Below are 23,332 nucleotides of genomic sequence, written 5' to 3'. Positions count from 1 at the left end.
AGATGTAATAGGTCGGACTCCCATTTAAAGCAGGCTTGTTTTTGTTGGGTTTTTTTTTTTTTTTTGCTTTTCATAGATTTCCTTTTATGAACATTATCAATGTGACTAAGCATGCAGTGAAATCTGACGGGGACACTGCTATAAAAAGATGCAGCAGTAAATGGGGAAGAAGAATAAAAGTGAAGCTATAAAGAGGAGAAATGCCAGAATTCAGGAGGCATTAAAAGCCGAGCAGCATCTCTTTTCCAGTGAAAACGGTTAACACGTTATTCATCCCGTACATTTGCCTCCTAAGAAGACATCTGGCATCGTGCCGCGCTCCTTCACTTTCCCAGGCCTCTCTGTGAACTTGGCACATAGCTGCCTTTTTCCATTTCCTCACACAAAATAAATAGGCTGATAAACAAACCCTTTTTGTCTGTCTGTCACAAAAAAAAAAAAAAAAAAACAGATGTGCACAGCTGCTCTGGGGATGTCTTTCTGGAAGGTCTTTAGTTCAGAAACTGGAAAGCAGCCTTCCACTTATCTATACAAGACAAAACATCAACAGATTTACAGATTGTTTTAGTTTGGGATAGTTGTAAATAGAGCGCTGGGTTAACTGTGAATCCTCAGCAGAGATCATAACAAGAATCAGAGCTAACACACATTTTCCATGTCCTTTTAGGCCCATATTAAAGTGTGATTACAAAAGTTCACGGTAAAAACGATAGCAGATATTGCTACTTAGGTAGAAATATGGATGTATGTATGGATGGATGGATGGATGGAATAATACGAATCAACCCTGTAACTCATGTCTCTTTTCATTGGCTGCAGCAGCTGGTGTCAGGCTGAATGAATGCTGAAGACTGCAGCCCGTACTCACAGACCTGCGCATATGACTGGTGTCAGAGCAGATTGAACATTAATTAAATGACTGCCTGCTCTGGTTCCAATTCTCCTACACTGTTCTTGCTCACCTGCAGCAGTTTATCATCTATTCTGTGCACATATAACACTCCTACACAATGCTGAACAGAGATTTTATGTTTTAAAGCATTCAAGAGTGTCCTTATTATTTCAACACGGTCAGACTTCACTGGGCAGTACGTAGAGTATGAACGGTATAAAGAGAGCGCCAATAGATAAAATTAAAAAAATTAAAAAACAAGAAAAAAAAAAAAAGGACAAATAAGGAAAGAAATTGTCTGGAGTGGAATCAGACAATTTTCAGCAATTTGGAAAGTCAACAACCCCATCTTTTTCTGATCAGTGAACGCAACACAGTATTCAGTAACAACATTGAGACCCGTGTCCCGCAGCCCTCGGTGTGGATGCAGCTCCTGAGTGAAGAAGACTCGAAGTTCAGCATCAGTGAAGAGTAAGAATATAAAGTTAGAGGAAACATAAAAGCTTTAAGAAGCTATTTAAAATTAAATTGTTTTCTACTTGATCAAGGTTATTCGTGCAGCTACAACAGCGCTTCAGAATCTGCTGGTCATTCTGCTCCCTCACCAATTCATACTGTTGCAAACAGTTTCTTATGAGCTTTCAACGTCTGTCAGGAAACATCCTAAATTTGGAAATGTTAACTACCGTCTGAGAATCTCTGAGTTTAAGCAAGGTCCTACAGGAAATACTGACCAACATCTATAGTTACTAATTATATATGTGGTAATTGTGATCTTCGCTATTATAAGGTTACCTCACCGGTGGGAGTTTAAAACGTATTTCTTATGCCTTTGTTTCTAATTGTATAAAACCTTGCATGCTAAAGGAAAATCCAAGTCATGCTTTGGTTTTTCTATTCTTACTTCCTTTCTTTCTGGGGACTTATTTTAAAAGAACCAGGGACAATTTTCCATGACATAGTTTTGCTATATTTGGATAGGAAAGTTAATAGTAAATCAGAAAGCTGCCATGAAGTACAAATGCAGGAATCTCCTGTTAAGGAAACTTATAGCAACAAGTCAGACATAAGTTACATACATGTCACCGATATAAAACGGGCCCATATGTGTTTGAAGATCTTTAGAGAATTATAAAATGTTAAAGCTCATGCAAGAAAAGTTTCCGCTCTGATTTTTCTGGGTTTTAAATTTTCAATAGTTCCAGCATATGGACATGTCAAAAAGTTGGAAATAAATAAATAAAGTTCTTAAAGCGGCAGCATGTAACTTTTGTATAACTGTATTTTTTACATATTTGTCACTATGCCCTGACAGTAAAATATAAGACAGCTCATTTGTGAAAAAAAAAAAAAAAAACAATAAAATCAAACTCCTCCCAGTGGCCCTCGTACCATTAGGAAAAACACACAGCTCCCAGACAGAAACCACCAATCAGAGCCAGGAGGTGTGTCTGGCTCTGATTGGTTGTTAGCAGTGCAAACACATCTTTAGGATTCTGTGTTACACTGACTAAAATTAAGTCTCATTTAACCAATAGAAGCTTCTCGGTTCATATAGGCAAATATTCTTCCACAGCAGCCACTTGTACACAGAGTTCCTCAAGGTTCTATTATAGACCTCCAAGATACGGGTTTATTTAGGCCCGAGCAGCGAAAGCAAATATCACCACTTGCGATTTAGTTATTTCTGGGATTTATGGGTCTATCTTGAGCAAATATAATGCTCTTTTCTGCTGCTTTACACAACATCTCATTCTGTCTGCCAAATTAACGTGGGAGTGGTGGCCTAGTGCTTTGAGAGCAGGGTGCTTGAACCTGGAGACGCTGCTCCTCTGGGTCCCTGAGCAAGAGCCTTAAGCTAGGTTCATACTTGACGCACTAAACAGGGCGCGAGGGTGTGAGCGATCCAAAGGTGTTCCCATAGTGTCATGGTGCAAGGTTGTGCACTGCATAATTTTTGTAGCTTGGTGCGCATAACGCACACAAGTTTTGTTCAAAATGGGGGAATTCAAAAGAGCCCTCGCTGAGCAAGTTCGCCTAACCTGACTCTAGCCAGGCGGTTGTCTCTCCGCCTAGCTTCACTCACATACATCTGGGACATCTCCCATAGAGAGTGATTTCTCCAACCAATTTTATTGTCCAGCCAATCAGGACGCAGGGCTGGAGTTTCATAGATGTGACGTAGTGGAGAAGCGACCGTGACGTGAGACAGATAGCAATGGCGGCTCACATCGAGGAAGCAAGCGTTAGCATCAATGCTAAAGCGTTAGCATTGATGCTGCCATTTCTTCCGTGTTGTCCAATCTACCTAACATTGTTTCATTTAAAGAACATCAGAGAGCAGCTCTGAAGGCTTTTGTTGGTGAAAACGATGTTTTCGCCCTTCTCCCGACCGGAGCGTCACGGGTTAGCTTCGGTGTGAGTGGTTGAAATAGCACGTCGATAAAGATAACAGACAAGTGGCTTATCCAATCATATGCAAGGATTTTTGATAAGGCCCAGCCTTCAATAAAGGCAATTCCTATGGAGAGGTCCCAGATGGATGTGAGTGCAGCTAGGCGGAGCAACATACATCTGGCTAGGGTCAGGTTAAAGTTTGCCTGCACTGACATCAAAGTTTCAAACGTCAGAACTTTGTTAAATGCTTTGTTGTTAATGTTTGTTCTGGGACTGAAAACAGCATACACAAATTCCTGCCATACTTTCAGGGCTGAGTTTATCGGCCAAGTTTCTGGGTACAAGCAAGGATTTTCATTTCTGTTTCCATCACTTGCAGCTCAAATCAAGTCTAAAACATCAACCCACATTATGAAAAACAATCAGCTTTTATTTAGTAAAGCAACTTTTTTTGTTAAACCCTTTATTTAAAAAAGATCCCTTCGGGCTTTACACTCAGGCTGTATCCCCTATCTTCACGTCTTCGTGTACGGGTGAACACACCGCCTTCTTCTACGTCTTAGCTGCCACAAACACACCAACTATTCTTCATGATTGTTTACGATACAGCGTGCGGCCAGTTGGGGTGTGCGACATTCACCGTTTCTTTTTTTGTTTACTGCATTTCCACTGGTTATGTTGAGTACTGCCCCCCTGTGTTTTTGGAGAATACTGCACCTACGTCCGCATCAAGTATAAACGCATACAGCACTTCTATGGGCTCACACGTGGTCCACACAGATCTAGAACCTATAGACTCTTTAAACCTGAATAAAATACCAACTATGATAAACTTATGTGCATTCACTTTGCCGGTAATCGCCTGTTCACACTGATGGCTATGATACGCACCAACAAGAATAACACACACTACTTATACCTTTCAGGGACAAGATTTTAAGCAGCCAGGACAAGAAGGGATGGCATTATGTTGTGTTGTGCAAGCTGTGGCTAATCACAGAGAGCATAACACTCAGAGATACCTAGTTTATTGTTTTTTAGATCAGCAGTAGGCAAAGACACAGATGAAGAAAGAAGAGATGAAAAAAGGAAGTTCAATGATGGCTGGCAGAGTAAGAATAAGAAATCCCAAAGTAATCATTATCCTAATATGAATCACATGAAGATCCAACTGAATGGTAAAAAATATTAGCCAATTATCTAAATACCATTCAGTCAGGTTCTTTATTACAATGTAATTGATGACAGAGAAAAATGCTTTAGAAGTTAACGAGGGGATAAGGAGTTAAACTCATTAAGAAACTAAAACTAACTTGTTTCATTGCCAAAATAGATGTCAATATAACCTTTTGAAATGGAAATATGGGTGTCTTACTTCCAGTAATTTAGATTGTAACATTTGTACAATTATCCATAAAAGTTTTAAAAGGTAACAATGTGATAAGGGGGTCAAGAAACCACAACTAAGTTAATATAGTACACGTCTGTCTGAAGCAATCTTTTCACTAAAGCTGTATGCTGTGCTTTAGATGGAAATATTGAATTGTATATTTTTTCTTTTCCAGTAGCTATATCAGGTACTCATCTGGTGTCAATGTTTGCAACATCAATATCTCCTGAGAATTTACTGCATGTCACATAATAACCGTAAAGTTCGCCAACATGATCATATTTTGTATCTTGTACTAATATCACACCACTCTATGGCAGATGATTCAAAACACGACTAGTGTACATGTTTCTGGTAGAAAAGGGAAGCTGTGCTCACTCTTGCAGCCCTGACAGCAGAAGCCTCATTAAGAAGCAGAACGTTGCTGCTTGTTTTGTTGCCTTTCAGTCGATAAATCGCTGCCATCTGATCTCAAACCGAATATGAAACAAACTCTTTGTGAACGCAAAGGTCAGATCTAGTTTTTTCTTTTTTTTTTTGCTAAACTGAAGAACGAGTAACACAACTAAAAGCTAAAATTAAAAAAAGTCTGCTTAATGTAAAAGCAATGTTTTATTTCAAGCGCCGCCACTGTCCTGTGAAAAAGTCGTTACCCCTTTATAGATTTTTTGCTTTGTTATTACTTTTTTGTCTTAATATTTGTGATTATATAACAACTCTGCCACATTTGAGGGTTTTCAAGCATAAAGATCTAGCTCGAGGTCATTCCACAGCATCTTAATACTTAAATCCAGACCTTCACTAGGCCACTCAGAAACCTTTATATCTAGTCTTTTTTCAAAGGTGAATTTGCTAGTGAGTTAAAGATCGTCGCTCTGTAGTAAAACCCTAGTGTGCCTGAGCTTAAGGTCAACGCCGGATGGAGAGATAATGTCCTTCAGGATGTTCTTCAATTACAGCAACACATCGAGATCACCTGACATCTAAGTGTGCCAAAAATGTAACTAAAAAAAAAAGACAAAGCAGTAATGGGGAAATTACTGTTCATCGAACCATCCATGGCATTTAAAATAAATATAAAAGTCAGAAAAGCAAACTATAAGGTTTTTCCTTCCTGGGAAGCATTCTCTGTGACTGTATGAGGTTGTTTGGATTATTGGAATATTTTTCCCCTCATGAATCACAAATTGAATTTGACCCCCAAAAAATGAGGATACTGCATATAGCCTGGGAACAACTTGGTGGAGAAGTGTGTACATAGTGAGGCACAATGAAAAAAATAAAGCGTGCTGCATTTCTGACTGATATTGACTACCAGACTGCTGACAGCAACGGAAGCTTTGTGGGAGACAAGCTCTCTGCGATCCATCTGTAACAGATAGTGTTGAGAGTTGACCTTGGACTCTGTTTGAACCCACAGGGAGAGATTCCCACACACCCAGAAAACTGGCATTTCTAAACATGACTTACATGCATTAAAACTACTGAGATGTTGCACAAGACCGGGGCACAGAGCGATGGGAAAATGACTACAGGATGAAAATCCCTCGGTATTTAGCAGACAGACCGTACAGCAGTGGGTGCACACGTTCTAGCAGGACAGATGGAGTCAAAGCGCATGCTGCTTCATCAGTCTAACTAGGAACATAAATTGTTAGTTCAGGGTTTTATATGGGGACTCACAGGATACCTGACAAAGTTTTCTTTATTAAAAAGAAAATAGCTTTGATTTCACTCCCACTGTGTCCGGTTAACTTAAAGTTTAGGCTCTGAATGTAATTCCCACTTACAGTTTGTTCCCTTTGAGAGCAGCGTGGTGAAGCAGGTTGAAGCCTCTGTGGTTCTGCTGGGTGAAGTCAATGTTGGGCACCACCACCAGGATCTCGATGATGCTGCGGAAATCCTTGGCAATGGCGTCGTGAAGCGGCGTGTCCCCATATGAATCCTAACAGAGTAAGAGGACGGGAAGCACAGTAATACTGTAAACCAAGAGAAAACTGGATCTGGATGTTTCTGAACATCGACTAAAAACGTACGTTTCCTTTTAGTCTGAATACCAGTGAATGCGTTCCATTAAACAGTTTAGCGATCTGTAAATGTAAACTGATGTTGTTCACATTTTGTTCTTCCGAGCCAGAGCACAAACAGACATAGAAATAGACCATATGCACATTTGACACAGATAAAAACACAAACATACTCCAGGCTGGCATGTTTTTTTTTTAGCTGAGTAGCCACGCTAGTCAAGCAGAATAAACTGAGTTAGTTAGTCAAATCTGGGCCAGGCTGCAGGCATGTCAGACCATCTGAAAATAAATTCTGTTCAAACAATTACAAAATTATCCTAATGAGGCAGTAACACCGGGTCAGACAACTATAAACAGATTTGTATATCCACAAAGATTGTAGAGTTTGTTTGTTTTTTCATTTCAAAATTCTACAATATGCTTTCAGACCCAATTTTTCTTGAGATTTTTGCCCTTTATGTAAACATTTTTAGATCCGTTACAAGTGTAATTACAGAAGTTAAAAACAAAGCCAGATAGAAAGCGAAGGAAGGAAGGAAGGAAGGAAGGAAGGAAGGAAGGAAGGAAGGAAGGAAGGAAGGAAGGAAGGAAGGAAGGAAGGAAGGAAGGAAGGAAGGAAGGTAGAAAAGAAGAAATGAAGGAAGGAAGGAAGGAAGAAATGAAGGAACGAAGGTAGAAAGGAAGGAAGGAAGGAAGGAGGAAGGAAGGAAGGAAGGAAGGAAGGAAGGAAGGAAGGAAGGAAGGTAGAAAGGAAGGAAGGAAAGGAAGGAAGGTGGTAGAATGAAGGAAATAAGAAAGGAAAGTTAGAAAGGAAGGAAATGATAGCTGAAGGAGAAGGATGTGAAGGAGGAAGGAGGAATGAAGAGGAAGGAAGGAAGGAAGGAAGGAAGGAAGGAAGGAAGGAAGGAAGGAAGGAAGGAAGGAAGGTAGAAAGGAAGGAATGAAGGAAGGTAGAAAGGAAGGAATGAAGGAAGGTAGAAAGGAAGGAAGGAAGGAAGGAAGGAAGGAAGGAAGGAAGGAAGGAAGGAAGGAAGGAAGGAAGGAAGGAAGGAAGGAAGGAAGGAAGGAAGGAAGGACACAGATGGATGTAAAGAAGAAGAAATAAATAAACAGACAGACTGATCGATGGATGGATCAATAGATAGAGAAACGGATAGATGGGTGGACAGACGGAGAGACCTTTCCACACTAAGCAGGGAGCCTGTACCCATGACTATGGCTCACTTTTGCGACACCTGACTAAGGGTCATAAAGTGTCATTGTATATTAAAATATATGTTTTTCTTATGCCCATAAGCCTAACTTTGTTGTCTTTTATGCCCCAAACTAACTCAATACTGACTGTTGTTACAATGCTTGAATTTCTTCCCAAGATAACAAATTACAACAACCCATTTTTTTTATTTATTCAGTGCATTAATCAGTCAATACAGCTGAAAGAACAACCAAAAGAAGCAAAAAAAAAAGTTTCTTAGCGCACACGTGTAGTACCACATATCTCGGTTAATTCTGCACTCTGCACCCGCTCACCTGGAGATTGACGTCAGCCGAATGTTCGGTCAGCACTCGCACCACGTCAGTGAAGCCCTTGTTGACAGCAATGTGGAGCGCTGTACACATGGAGTTGTTCAGTACGTTGACATTCGCCCCTTTGCTCAGCAGCAGCCGAGCGATCTCAGCCTGGTTACTGAATAAAAACAAACCAACACAGGTAAAACCATCCGTTTAGGTCGGCAAACGATGGCTGATGCACATCATTCAAGCAGCCAGATGTTTTACAGCACACCGTCACACCAGATTAACGCAAATAAAAGTAGGTTAGCGTGAACGTTACTTTTCTCTCTTCTCTACATGGAAACATTGACACGTGTGAAAGCAGGAAGAGAACACGAGCGCGCCCTCACCCAAAGGCAGTGTAGTGTAATGCCGTGTCTCCATCTTCATCCTTAACCTCGACCGAGCTGTTGGCTTGCAGCAGGGCCTTCACCACATCTGTGTGGCCTTGGTGAGCGGCCACCTGCAGAGCCGTCTTGCCTTGGTTCTTGATATCCACCTGCCATGAGCGCAGACACAGTTGGAGGTTCATCAGGAGCAGAAAGGCGCTGCACGCCAACAGAGCTGAACAAAGACTGGCAGGAAATAATCTGTGTCGGAACAACAGGCTGCTCATCGAACACGTGACGGAGATAATCCCGCCGGACGCTGCTGTCATAGCACAAGGGAACTGAAGGAGCACAACAAACACAGTACCTTGCAGAAGTATTCATACCTCTTACAGTTTTTCCACATTTTCTCACGTTACAAGCACAGACTTCAATGTACTGTGTTCAGGTTTGAAGTGGTAGGACATGATGGATGGTTTTACATTTTGTGTGTGTGTGATGAGCTTGTATTCAACCACTTTAATTTATTTTCGCCGATTCTTCTGTGCAAAACAGCCACAGCTCGGTTACAGTCAGTGCAAACCTCAGTGAGTTTCACATCTCATTGGTCTGATCCAGGATGTGGACGAGTCTGCAGAGAGGAAGGAAGTGGATCGGCTGGTCCGCTCAGATCCACCTGGAGCTAAACCTGCTCAAGACTGGAGAGATGACGATGGACTTCCGGAGAACTTCTCCCACACTCACCACCCTCTACAACGCTGTTTGCTGTGGATCCCTCCCAGTAACTAGGAACCACCTATTTTGGGGACCTGAGCTGATCCTCACACATAGACATGGAATTCGTACCTAATGTCTGTAAGCTGCCAGTGCTGTAACTGGAGTCAGATTTCCAGATTGTGGACACAATCATGGCCAAGAAAGCTGATTCTGACTAAAAGGGGAGAGTAATTTAAATCGGGACTGGGCCATCCTCGGTCTAAACCATTCTAATGTATCTGTGGCTGGATGTTTAGGATTTTTATCCTGGAACGTAACCATTTGTAGCCTTAAACAGGCTTTCTTCTAGGATTGTCAGGTATTTAGCTCCAGCCATCTTCCACCAGCTCTGACCAGCTTCCCGGCCTGTTACTGAACAAAAGCATCTCCACAGCATCATGTGTATGACAGGGGTGAAAGTGTTTTTTTTAGGGTGATGTGTTAGTTTTCAGGGACACAAAAAAACTAGCATTGTAGTTCTCGTCTGATAAAAGCACAACATCAACATGTTTGCTTTGATCCGGACAGGGCTTGTTGTACACTGCAAATGGGAAATGTTGCAACGCGCTTGACAAAGGCTTTCTTCTTTTCACTCACATTCAGGCCAGATTCCCAGAGTGCAACACTAATAGTAGTCCTGTCAGCCACCCGAGCGGTGGATCTCTGCAGTTTACCTGGACTGCCACGCTTTAGTGGGTTTGAAATTGTACTACTACTTTTAGACAATGGATCAAATTTTTTGAGATATTAAAAGATAAGAACATTGTTTTATAATTTAGCCCTGCTTTAAGCTCCATGATTGCATCCCATTAAATCTCAATTTAAAAAAATGATAAATGTACCGGTAACGTGACAAAATGTTACAAAACATCCAAGAGGTCTCAACACTTTTGCATGGCCCCATTATACCGACACTCATTTCAAAAGCACTCCTCAAGTATAAAAAATAATAATAATAATAATGGGACTGTCCTACTTAAACATTTGTTAAGGAGAAATCTTATTTGGAAGTAAATAGACATAAAGATGACCAAAACTAATAAGAAAAATCAGCATATTTAACGGGTTTCTCGTCAAACTAGAGCTTAGACTGTCGGGGTTTGTGTAACCTCGGTTTAGAAATGACGCTGCAGCACTTGGCCTGTGTCCAACCAGGCACAGGGCTGTCCCCCCCCCCCCCCCCCAATCACTGGGGAACTACGCACCGTGTCCGTCTGAAGGTCACACAGCTCCAGTTATGAAGTCCGTTTAATTCTTAAAGAAAGTTTTCCCAGCACATAAATAACCGCAGAGATGTAAGCGTTTGTTGATCGCCGCGTGTGCAAAGTGACATTGCGCATTACATACAGAAAACAACACCGTCGCTAACAAAATACATGTCATAATTCAGCAGAAAGGAATATAGACCAAGAAATAAGGTAATCTTCTAAAACATTAACATAGAGTAATGTTTAGAGAGGGAAAAACAGGGATTTAATGGTCCTTTCCACAATGTTTCTGAGCAGAGTATTGAGCCCTTCATTAAACATGCTTCTGGTAATTAGAATCAGTCTGGTTGTTTTTTTATTTATTTACTTATTTTATGACTTGTTGGGGGGGGGGGGGTCAAAAGGTTTTGAATTATACTTTCCCTTTGACCCAGTGAACCAAACCCTGGACTGCAGCAAAGGGAAGGTGTGCCGCACTAACCTTGTCAGGATACTTTTGCACCAACTCGCGCACTTTGTTGGCACTGCCGTGGGCTGCCTCGATGACGAGCCTGTTGGGGTTGTCCTGCTCTGTGGACTGAGACAGCAGCTTCTCCAGCACCGAGATGACCGTACCTGCAGAGATAAAAAAAAAGGGGGGGGGGGGAGACGTCAGCTTTCTTTACTCCACAGTAAAAGGACATTCACGGAGGACGAAATCTGAAACTTGCAACAGTTAATGGACTTGTCCGAACTGAACCAAACCACAGGAATGAGTCAAAATGTCCTTCCATGCAGAGTGAATCTGACCACATACACATGCACACACGGCGACATGGACATCGTCAACCTTCCATCGACTCAGGTGAACATAAAACATGTATGTCATGATTAAGAGACTGCCGAGAACCTCTGACATTATGTCAAATGTCCTGCTGAGCTGCCAAAGCCTCTTGCTGTCAGCACGCCGGATCATAACATGCTACAGAGAGGAGCGCTAAAACAAACGGGCACCTTGTTCGCACATTAATGGGGGGGGGGAAAAAAGACAGGCCCTCATTGGCAGCGTGGCAGCCTGTATGAGGAAGCATGCAAAGCAGAGAGAGAGAGAGAGAGAGAGAGAGCTAGAAGGAGGGTTGGAGAGGATGAAATAGTATAAAATGAAGGTGAAGCTGCAGCGCTTGAGATGAGCCCCCGGTCCCTGCAGAGGCCTTACTTCCAGATTCGTTGGGGTTCTCGGCTGTCATAAGGTTTGCATCGACCTCTGCAGGCTGGGCTGAAAGGCACGCTGGGTTGAACGTCCACGTCTGGCCTCCAAATGCCACCCGTAGGTCACCATCTGCATATACTTTCAACACCTTTCCCACCTGGCCAAGCACCTACAGAAAAAGCACTAAGTTAAGGAGGCCAAAGACCCCAAAATCCGGCAGGATCTAATTGGTCAAGTTATCAGGTACTCTATAATTTATGTAACCAACCAGACAACAACAACTTCAACAGAGATTTTCACTTCTAATTTGGAAACAGGTCAGATGAAGAACAGATTTACTTTGGTAAGTGAAGAAGTTTAAATTATTAGACATGCGCCAAGAAGTCAGACGCCAACCCGAACGGGCCGACTCCTCCTGATCGAACCTGACTGTACAAACTCTCCCCAGTCAGTGGATGGCCTTTACCTAAGAGCAACTATGTTACAATAACAACAACCATCTTTAATGCGGAAGCTGTTACTGAGAGAAGAAAACCTAAAGTTATTTTTTTTTTTCAATATTAGTAAGGCTTTAGAGGTTTCAGAGGAAGAGGAGAGATGTAACAAGTTATTTTTAAGGAAACTTTATTTTTAAGTGTCAAGACAGATCTGTGGTTTATTCAGGCACCGTGAGAGAAATTGAGTGTGAGAATTTAAACAGATAACAGGAAGGCTGAATTAATTACAGCATTACTTTGCTTTTATCCTTTTCAGCCTTCATCCTCTCTCTGCCACAGATCATGTTTGATTTTAAAATGTTGGCAGCTTTTTGGAAATATCAGAATTAAGGAGAGAATATTTATTATCCAGTACACAAACTACGGCGCTTTCATTTTAGTTATGCTGGCTGCTCTAACAGCAGCTATTTTTAACGTGTACGACGCTAACAGTTGAAAATGTTATCTTAAAATAGAGTAGATCCGATTTTAATGCCTCTCCCTGATCTTAATTTAAATAATCACAGCAGGAAGGATGGATAAAAATATTTTCAACATTATATCATAGTTCTTTAAAAAAAGAAATAACTCTATTCTGAAATAGGTATTATTGTAAATAAGGTTTACAAAGATTGAAGATCAGATCTCTGTGATGGTTGCATTTCTAAAACTTTTGCTCACAGACAGAAACAATGAATAAAGCAAGTCAGACAAAGAAAACAAACAAGTTTAAGTTATAAAAAGAGAAGCAACAGCTTCTCACATGAAAGTACTGAATATGCACACTTCCAAAGGAAACTTTTTCATATCAGAATGTGGGCCTGCTACCAAATAATTTTATTAAATTACTATCTGTGTCCCTTTTAATGGGTCCCTGCATTAAATGGAACTCCAGGCGCCAACATTTCTGTCACGTTTAAGTTTTAGTTCACAGCTTCACTAGACCAATAAACTACAAGTGTATAAAACTAGAGTTGGATAAAACTGATCATACAGGAGTCATGCTGTCTGTCCACTCTCCATGGCCAGCCTGAAGTCTCTTCACGGTTTCCAGCTCGTCCAATACTTTAACCAGCTCACCCACTCCAAAGGTGTTCACCTGATAGAAGGAAAGGGGGAGAGAGAAAGCATTCATAAATCTGTGAAGCTTTATTTAAAATCCCACTGAAGCTGCTTTCAAAGATCTTCTGGCCTTCTGTAATTAGGTACCTTGGTGAGAGCTCCCGGGTGGAAAGTCCAGCGGATGTTGTTGCTGTACTGGACGCGGACGTCTCCTCTGTCAGTTATTCTATGAACAGTGCCGATCCGACAAATGTACTGCAAACATAAATGGGCTGTGTCACCCTGGGTCCCCCATCAGTGTTGCTCTGACCTTAACGCTGCATTGGCCAGCTGCGACTGAAAACTCAAACGCTCCGTTTATCATTACTTTATTAGAGTTTCACTCTGAGACACTCGTATAAAGATTCTGTGAGCCCAGCAGACAAACACGCTCACTGCAAAAACGGAACTAAAAATAAGTAATATTTCCTTAAAATGAGTGTATCTGTCCTTGATTTGAGCAGGTAAATAAGATGATCTGCCAATGGAATAAGACTTTTGCACCTAATATAGGAACAACTCATCTCCATCATCTTATTTCAAGTGCAGGATGTCTAATTATCCTATTTTAGGGGTCAAAATACTGATTCCATTGGCAGATAATATTATTTACCTGCTCAAATCTGGGACAAAAACACACATTTTAAAAACATTTTACTTATTTTAAGATCCGTTTTTACAGTGACTAGTGATTGCCCACCACAATATCAGTGCATATGCGGCCACAACATACAGCAGTACATTTTCTGCTTTATCTTCCATAAAAACTGAGCAGAAAGTTGAGCAAAGCGATTATTGTTTCTCACTGAAGTGACGGTTCTCATACCTCGGCCATTTTGGGGTTCCACCCTCCGTGTCCTTCCTGCATCTGTCGCAAAATGTCCACCTCCAGCAGACATTTGACTTTGTCTCCCTGCTGAAAAGAGTGGCCGTCAGCGCTCTCCTGCCGCTGGAGCTCTGCATGCTCACCTGGATAGGAGGCAGTCAGCAAATACCATCAGTCCCAGTCTTCAGGGTTTAAAGTAGACTTATCAACAGTGCCTTGCAACAGTGTTCATAACACTTATTATATTCTTACACATTTAGTTGAGTTACAAACGTAAAACTCTATATATTTTATTGGGATTTTACATGACAGACCTATACAGAGCAGCAGCACAAAGTTGTGAAGTGGAAAGGATAAATGATACATAGCTTTATTTTTTCATATAGAGATCTAATCCATTCAGCCAGCTTTACTCCTATAACCATAAAAAAAGATTCAGTGCTCTAAACTGGCTTCAGGAGTCGTCTAATTAGTGAAGAGAGTCTACCTGTTCGTAATTCAATCTAAGGATAAACCCAGCTGTTCTGTGCAGACGGAGGAGTTTTTACAGATTAGTGAACAAACAGCATTACGAAGACCAAGGAACACAGCGGGCTGGGGAAGAGGCTGTGGAGGCGTTTAAAGCAGGGTCAGATTATAAAACCGTTTCCCAAGCTTCAAAAGATCTCCGTTAGCGCCGTTCATACCATTATCTGAAAATAAAAAGACTAGGGTACCACTGAAAGCCTACAAAATCAGGGCATTCCCAAACCCACAGGGCAGAATATGGCTGTATTAATTAGAGAGGCAGTCCAAACAACCGTGTCGTCTCTGGATAAGCAGCAGAAATCCACAGCTCAAGAGGGAGAATCTTATCTACGTGTGATTCAGGTAAAAAAAGAGGTAGCCTTTATAGCAGAAAGGCTACCTCTGATGAAGACGGGGCCAAATGCTGGATGAAAACTTGTTAGACGCTGCAAAAAATTTGAGATTATAAGTGGAGGCTCATTTTCTAGAAGGACAATAACCCTAAAAATACTACCAGAGCCTTAATGGATTGGTTTAGCTACAAAAAGTATTGAAGTGTTAAAAGGACCGAGGCAGAGTCCTGACCTGGTCCCAGAATCTGCTGCAAGAGCTGAAAACTGGAAAAATTAAGATGCAAGCCCCTGTTTAGATATTTATTTTAAAAAAATGTTGAAAATGATCTAGCACTTTCCTACCACTTTACAATCACACACTACTTTGTGTTGGTCTATTGCATAAAGTCCCAATAAAATGACAAGCTGAAAAAGGTACGAATACCTTTAGGGAGACGGTGTGACAGAAACCTTATAAAGAGCTGCCATGCTTACCAAGCTTCGGTAGGTGATCTTTGTAATAAAAGCCTCCCTGGCCATCCGACACGTACTTTAGGTCTACTTTGCCTTTGTGGCCCATTCGGTAGACATTGGTGGTGCCGTTGGACCAGGTGACACTGGCCACGCTGCGGCCGGACTCCGTGTCCCAGCCACGAATGTCCACCACTTTGCCAACCTTACCCTCCCCACCTAAACACACAGAAACACACAAAAACAAACAAACACACAAAAGACATGGCAAGAAGCACCCCTGCATAAGTCCGTGGATAAAAGGAAGAAAAGCTGACCAATACATTTAAAAATAATGACATTAAAACATGTATAGGGGTTGATGGACAGAGACATGCGACAGATAAAGTGTCAGGTGCCGACAAAACACATTTATTCATTTTTTTTCCCTCTTTCAATTACATTTTCAAACCATATTCAGAACACATATTTGTATGATTTTTTAAAACTATTTATTCCATTGGTTGCTTCATTTCTAACCAACTGCAACTAAATCATTGAGCTAGATAATGAAAGGGGAATCTGAGGATGCCCAGAAAGGCCCATGTGCGCTGGCTGCGTACACCATTTAAGCCTGATGAGTGAGTTCACCAAACCCCAGGGCAGAAACCAAAAGGACATTTTGACTCATTCGGACTCAGACGAGCAAACGAAAAAGACTCCCGTCGTTCCATGAAGGGAACATTCCCAGGCTTTCATTCAGCGCGCCGGTGTGGAAGATTGTTTTTCGTTCGTTTTGTCTTTTTTAAATCAGTTCTAAACCCAACTGAGGGAACACTGAAGACATAAAGCCACATTATGAAACCAACATGTAAATGCAGACGTGCGCAGACGACAGCGGACACACAAACAACTGCACCACAGAGCTCAAGTGATGCCCCCCCATGTGTAGGGCTGGAAAAGAAATGCAGAGAAGATGTTATAAAACGACACAGAAAGGCTGGCACATCTGTGGGACAGACTCGGGTGACTCACTGGCAATGTTAGTGCACACAGACGGACACGGGAAAATACAAACTTTTCCAGGTTAGTGAGGCGTGAGGTTGGAACGGTATATTCACATGGTGAGGCATTTCAGCTCATACAGTATTTTGTGTAACGAAACAGAACAAGACAGAGGACTTTCTGAGTGAACAGAAGAATAAATAATAAATAAATAATAAATCCCACCCACCGCCACACCCAGTCACAAACACACACCACTCACCGTCTTGGTTCCCCCAGTCCCAGTCTGGTCCACGGACTACTTTAACCCCCTGGAAGATTCCCTTGAGGATGACGCGCGGGAGGTTCTGCCTCGGCGTCAGGTTCACTCTGCGACAAGAGCACCAAGATGAAGGTGAACTATGACCTAAACAGATCATTTAAACGAGGGGTTTTTATAACAAGTACGGTCTGAGTGAACATTAAGCATACCAGGTTCCACTATATTGACAGACATTTTTTTTCAATGGGTTACATCCTACATAATAATGATGAATTATTGGTTGAAGGATGCGGTTTCATTACGATTAAGTTCAGTTTATTTGTTTTTAGTTCTCCTCTTGCCTCCTCTTATTTGTCTGAGCTGCTTTCCTCTTACATGCCATTGTGTGCTCCGAGACTGGCTGACCAGATGCTTTTATCAATCCAGAGGAGACAGAGCATTTACATCTTTGGCTGCCGCTGCAGGCCAGGCAGGCTCCATCTCTTGCTGTTTTTAAAACCCGTCTAAAAACTTTTTTTTCCCTCTTGGATTTTAACCCAGAGTGCGTTAGCATATGAGTGTACAACATGTTGTTTTTTTAATGTTTTAGAAACCAAGTGGTAGGGTATAAATCCAATATGGCTGATTAGAGCATATAAAACCTGGGGATGGCTCCAGTAAAAGAAAAAAAATATTTTTTGCAATTATAGTAATTGCTATCGTGTCAACTCTTTCCAATATGCTACAATGAAATATTTTTTGTGAACGTGTAACTAGGGTGTTTGACAGCAAAAAACAAACAAACATTGACGAACTTTATTATCAGCACATCTCTCTAGCAGATAACATTTTAAATGGGACTTGTCAGAAGCACTTGTTCCTGATTCACTTTTATCTGTTTTCACACATTGCAAAACTGTATTTCTCCTTTCAACAGTTCCTGTCTAAAGCAAATTTCAGGGAGCCTGAAGGACGCAGGAATTCGGCTGCCTGTGCTTCTAAAGTACCACTAACAGGCACTTGGTGGTTTTATGGCATCCAGGTATACCAAGGATTTAAAAAGCTGTGGTTTTAAAACGGCTACATTTTTCTTCCAACAGTTTACATTTCTTTAGTGGGACACCAGAGAAAGTGTAGACTGGGTGGAACATATGGTGGCGCTACCCTCCCCCCCACATGTTGCTGTGTCCTGTTAGTTAAGTGGCTAAAAGAAAGATACTGGATTATTTTCACAAATAATATTGCCATGTAGTTTTTAATCCCACTTTGATAATTACTTTGCCAGTAGGTTGCGCCACAACACCATTGGTCCTTATGATGTACAAGTGCATCCATGGCGGAACGTCACACCCATACTATATCCAGGGATTAAATCTGATGATCCTTGATGACTGAGTGACTTGTTTGCTTTCAGATACAAATAAGTGGCCATAAAAACATCGTTGCACATATCTCTTTTGGGGGTGGGTAACATCTCTTTATTGCAAGTATTGAGAAATGGGTTGAACAAGTAGAGTGAATTAGGGTTGCACCAATCATGCAGAGATAGAAATGTCCCAGCAATGTTTTATTGGCTTTGATTAGCGATTGGTAGGTCGTTCAGGAAGTTGGACTAGATTGGGCCTATTCTTTAAACCAATCAAAACTGAGAACTCCCACCATATTTCGTCCATAAATGAATTAATTAACAGTACCTTCTTTGATGCACTTTTGTGAACTACAAAAGAAATTCATGTAAAGGTCAGGGAGACCTATATCTATCTATCTATCTATAACATATATATATATATATATATATATATATATATATATATATATATATATATACAAATCACAGCTCCATGTCTCTACAAATCCATATTATTTTGGAGAATAACTGGTGAAATAATGCGCAAGCACAGTAAAGCAAAGTTGGATTTATAATTTGAGAAAAATCTCTCTCTATGTAGTTTTTGAGTCTAGCGCAACACTCATGAATTTATTCTTATTTTTTGCTTTGCTTCCTTTGAGATATATATATATATATATATATATATATATATATATATATATATATATATATATATATATATGAGTCGATATGTCAGACCTCAGTAAACACGGCCATGAAAAGTCGACCATTAAAAGTCTGATCACTGCGTCTCTATTGGGAATACATCACAAAAACCCACGCTATTAACAACAATCAGGCATACCTTATTGTGAAGATTTGATCAGGCCTTGTTGCAAAGGAGCTGCCTATTCCCATCCTTCTCAACAGGATCCAGCGCCAGCTTCCATATCAACCAAACAGCTCTCTGACGGACGCAAAATCTTTTAAAATCCAATGAGATTTTGTTTTTTTAAAGAGAGCTATTTTTGAGCGCTCTTTCTTAAGGCGTTTCATAGACGTTTTTTTTCCATAACAGGTCTCTCTCGTGCTAAGGTTTTGTTAGGCATACTTGTAGGTTCCGCTTAGCTACGGCGAGGAATAGCAGCCTATTTGGCTCGTAAAGCCAACTAACAGTAAATCTCAGTGTGGGACTGAGCCCGGGCGGTGTTGTGCTCAAAACAGTGTGTGTCTGAGCAGAGCTTTTAGCCTAATCCTAGACAGCAGAGCGAACAGAAAGCCTCAGGGCAAGTCATAAACATGCACATGTTGACAAGTAAACGTGTTCCCATTCAAGTACACATATACACCTTCCATAGAAGAAAACAATAGTGAGGCTATTTTTAGAGCTTTAAAGTAAAAAAATATATATATTTTTAATGAAATTAAACTGGTCATGTAAAACTGACGGGTAGGACAGTCCAAACAAGAGTAGCACTGTTTACCATAGAAAAGATACCTTATTAATAACAGGAACTCACAAAAAGTAAAAGGTAACATTAGTTCAACCTTTGAGCAGATGTAAAGTGACAGATGTCCCAGTTTTACGACAGAGAAACATGACCTCAGGGCTTGACGTTTGTTTTTAATTGCAGCCTCTCTTCCGAGGGATCAACATTTGTAATCCCGCTGAACCAAATGTCGGCCCCGATCACAGAAAGGATCAAGAGCAAAGACCTGTATCTACTGACACACAGGCAGGATCAACTACCACAGAAAGGTTAACTTTATTATTTCTAACAAACACACTGGAGCAAAACGCACAGCCATACTCAGACTAAAGAAACACAAACCTTGTGTCTGAAGCTACTTATCTTAGGTTGAGAGTCTTATTTTGGGAGTTGTGGAGTGAGGTTCTGCATAAAAGGTATGAGCGGCTGATTTTGTAAACTCTTTTGGTGACTTCATGTAGTGTGAATCTAGAGTGTCACTCAGAGCTGAAGCCACCAGCTAGTCAGAGACGGGCCAAGTCATTTCTGCCACAAGATTTGCTTTTTTTAACACGTTTAACTAGAGCTGAATATTATACCAGAGATAACAATGGAAATGAGAAGCTTCATGAAAAACGACGAGAACCAAGCGAAGGGACCCAATAGTGTCCTGCCGCCAAATGAAACGGAATATTACAAAAACAAAAGTTGAGCTTAAAGGTGAGAAAGACCAGAGAAAATCAGCCCCCAGTTCTGGGTTTGACGTGAGCACAGGGTGGAAAAACAGTGTGTTGTTGCAGCGGTGTAACTGCTTTATGTGCAGAGAGAAGGATTAGGCAGCGACTTGATCTGATAGGTTGCCGGGAACTGCATGTGTGTTGTTTGTGTAAGGAAGAGCCGATTAACTAGCTGCATACCAGCCCAGCTTCTTGTAAACATATGCTCCACACGTATGCCCCCAGACGCATTGTCCTGTAACTTCATAGATGTTCCACAGTCCTATTCAATATACAGATCGGGACAGAATGGATTGCTGCAAGAGCTGCCCAGAATACTGAATCTAATATAATAAAGCTTTTAATAAATAAATAAAATACATACACAGACACATATATACATACATACATACATACATACATACATACATATTAGTCTTGCACCAATGCCATTTTTTGGCCCCAATACCGATACCTGGCTGTGCAGTATTGGCCGATACCGATACCATCTGTTTGAAATTGATGTGTGTGTGTATATATGAAGAACTGCACTCTACTTAGGGTAGTAGAACCTTTTTTTGCCTACCTGGAATGGGTGACAATAGTTGAATAAACTTTTGGCTCTCAAAGGCCAAAATAGTGCAACATTCGTGAAATTATAACATGTATAATAGTAGTGTAACAGTAAGACAGTAAAATTACATTGATAATTGAATAATCTCTTTTAAACCCTGAATTTTGGCTCTCAGATGGCAAAATAGTGCAACTTTCATGAACTTATATAACATGTATAATATTAGTCAGGAGAGAAAAGGCTGCGTTCAAGTAACAAACATCAAAATGGTATCTGTCCCCTATTTGTTGGTACTCGCCGATACCGATACCACCATTTTAGTGCTCGATCTGGGCCCCGTCTGATACTGGTATTGGTATCGGTGCAACACTAATACATACATACATACATACATAGTAATAGTAATATTACTATTACTAATACATACATACATACATACATACATACATACATACATAGTAATATTACTATTACTAATACATACATACATACATACATACATACATAGTAATAGTAATATTACTAAAACATACATGCATACATACATAGTAATAGTAATATTACTATTACTAAAACATACATACATACATACATAGTAATAGTAATATTACTATTACTAATACATACATACATAGTAATAGTAATATTACTATTACTAATACATACATACATACATACATAGTAATAGTAATATTACTATTACTAATACATACATACATACATACATAGTAATAGTAATATTACTATTACTAATACATACATACATACATACATAGTAATAGTAATATTACTATTACTATTACTAATACATACATACATACATAGTAATAGTACTATTACACACACACATACATACACACATACACACAAACACGCACACACACACACACACATAGTAATAGTACTATTACATACATACATACATCCATACATACATACATACATAGTAATAGTACTATTACATACACACACACATACATACATACATACACACATACACACATACATACACACACACACACACACATACATACATACATACATACATATGTGTGTTTGTGTGTATAAAGTAAGAGTGGGAATATAAAGATGTCTTGTCAGCATCACATGGTCGTATGCCTAACTCTGGTCATGATTCGTCTCCTGTTACGCCCTGCATATCTTCTAGGAAGTTGAAATTCTTAATCCGAACATCTTAGAAGGGTAGCATGCTAATCCATTTAAATCTGATGTAATCACAATGGAACACTTATCAACAGTACATCCGGCTCAGATCTCACGCTATGTTTACTATAGCGAGATTCAATTAACCATCAGGACACCAAGAAAATCTTCAGCTGCTGCTTCATCTTGTTCATTACCTACAACTCTATAAATTTCTATAAATTTACCTCTAAGGTATCACACATGCTTAGAGAAAAGAAGTCTTTTTTAACAGCACTTGGTTTTGCTTACATAAATCTTTCTTGGCTCTATAATAAGTCACGCATATTAGGAAACCAAGCTAAATTTGGCTGTCTGGGCAGACAGCAGTGTGTCTCATGATTGCCAGAGTATAAATCGGTCTTTTGAAATGCTGTCAATGAAATTTGGGTCAATCTGGCCTGAAAATAAAGAGACGCTGTGTGTTAGACAGGGAATACATATTGTACACTCTTTGGCCGTTTCATTTATCTGACAAGAAGTGACTTTCATGTGATGCTGGAACAGATGTAGAATCTGTTCCAGCGCCTGATAAAAAAAAGAAAAAAAAAATTATATATATATATATATATATATATATATATATATATATATATATATATATATATATATATATATATATATATATATATATATATATATATATATATATATAAATCACAGCTCCATGTCTCTACAAATCCATATTATTTTGGTGAAATAATGCGCAAGCACATTAAAGCAAAGTTGGATTTATGATTTTAGAAAAATCTCTCTCTTTGTAGTTTTTGAGACTAGCGCAACACCCATGAATTTATTTTTATTTTTTGCTTCGCTTCCTTTGCTTTGGTGCCACTTTTTAGCGCTATCCAGCGAAACATTGAGTCCTACTATTTAGTTACAATAATGTTCTGGCTCTGCTGGAGTTAAAAACAGCTTTATTGGAGGCACCCTGTGGCCCAGTGCTACAGCAGGCTCACTGTATGCTGAGGCGACGGTTCTTGACCTAGCTTTTCCGGGTTTAAAGCCTGGTCCAATTACTGCACGTCTCACCCTTCTCCCTCTGACACTCTTTCTATCCAGCAACTAATAATTAAAGACTATAAGTGTAAAAAATCCTTAAAACAAAAACAGTTGTATTTGTACACATGCTTACTGAACCAAAATGCCTACCAAAATTTTTAATTTAGTCAATGTATCAATATTCAAATAACAATGCATAAATATTACACATAACATGACCACAAAAGTATTTATATATTTCTTTACCAGGATGAGTTTTTTTAACTGAAATATCTTAATCATGTTATTGATTTATGCTTTGAATATTTGTTGTTAATACCATGATGCACTGCTATGCTGTGATATTTTTACACTGAGT

General features: G+C 40.0%; 1 protein-coding gene across 7 annotated transcripts in view; it reads right to left on the bottom strand.

Moving 5' to 3' along the window:
* mib2 (mindbomb E3 ubiquitin protein ligase 2) overlaps positions 1 to 23,332 on the bottom strand; it is a 58,225-nt gene that overhangs the window by 9,339 nt on the left and 25,554 nt on the right. For 5 of the 7 annotated variants that reach the window (XM_021316097.2, XM_021316098.2, XM_021316096.2 and 2 more), the window contains exons 4-13: positions 16,702 to 16,808; positions 15,480 to 15,674; positions 14,146 to 14,288; positions 13,428 to 13,535; positions 13,213 to 13,317; positions 11,749 to 11,911; positions 11,035 to 11,168; positions 8,611 to 8,759; positions 8,237 to 8,393; positions 6,470 to 6,624 (exon numbers count right to left, since the gene is read on the bottom strand). In XM_021316097.2, coding sequence (XP_021171772.2) covers positions 6,470 to 6,624; positions 8,237 to 8,393; positions 8,611 to 8,759; positions 11,035 to 11,168; positions 11,749 to 11,911; positions 13,213 to 13,317; positions 13,428 to 13,535; positions 14,146 to 14,288; positions 15,480 to 15,674; positions 16,702 to 16,808 — 1,416 coding nt within the window. Of the gene's footprint in view, positions 1 to 6,469; positions 6,625 to 8,236; positions 8,394 to 8,610; positions 8,760 to 11,034; positions 11,169 to 11,748; positions 11,912 to 13,212; positions 13,318 to 13,427; positions 13,536 to 14,145; positions 14,289 to 15,479; positions 15,675 to 16,701; positions 16,809 to 18,875; positions 19,359 to 23,332 lie in introns of those variants that run through there. The other 2 variants (XM_012861923.3, XM_012861924.3) reach the window with 2 other exon arrangements.

The sequence above is a fragment of the Fundulus heteroclitus genome, chromosome 1 (genome assembly GCF_011125445.2).
Source record: "Fundulus heteroclitus isolate FHET01 chromosome 1, MU-UCD_Fhet_4.1, whole genome shotgun sequence".
In the NCBI taxonomy this organism is placed as follows: domain Eukaryota; kingdom Metazoa; phylum Chordata; class Actinopteri; order Cyprinodontiformes; family Fundulidae; genus Fundulus; species Fundulus heteroclitus.
Note: the sequence above shows the minus strand (reverse complement) of the source record. Positions and strands in the feature narration are given on the sequence as shown.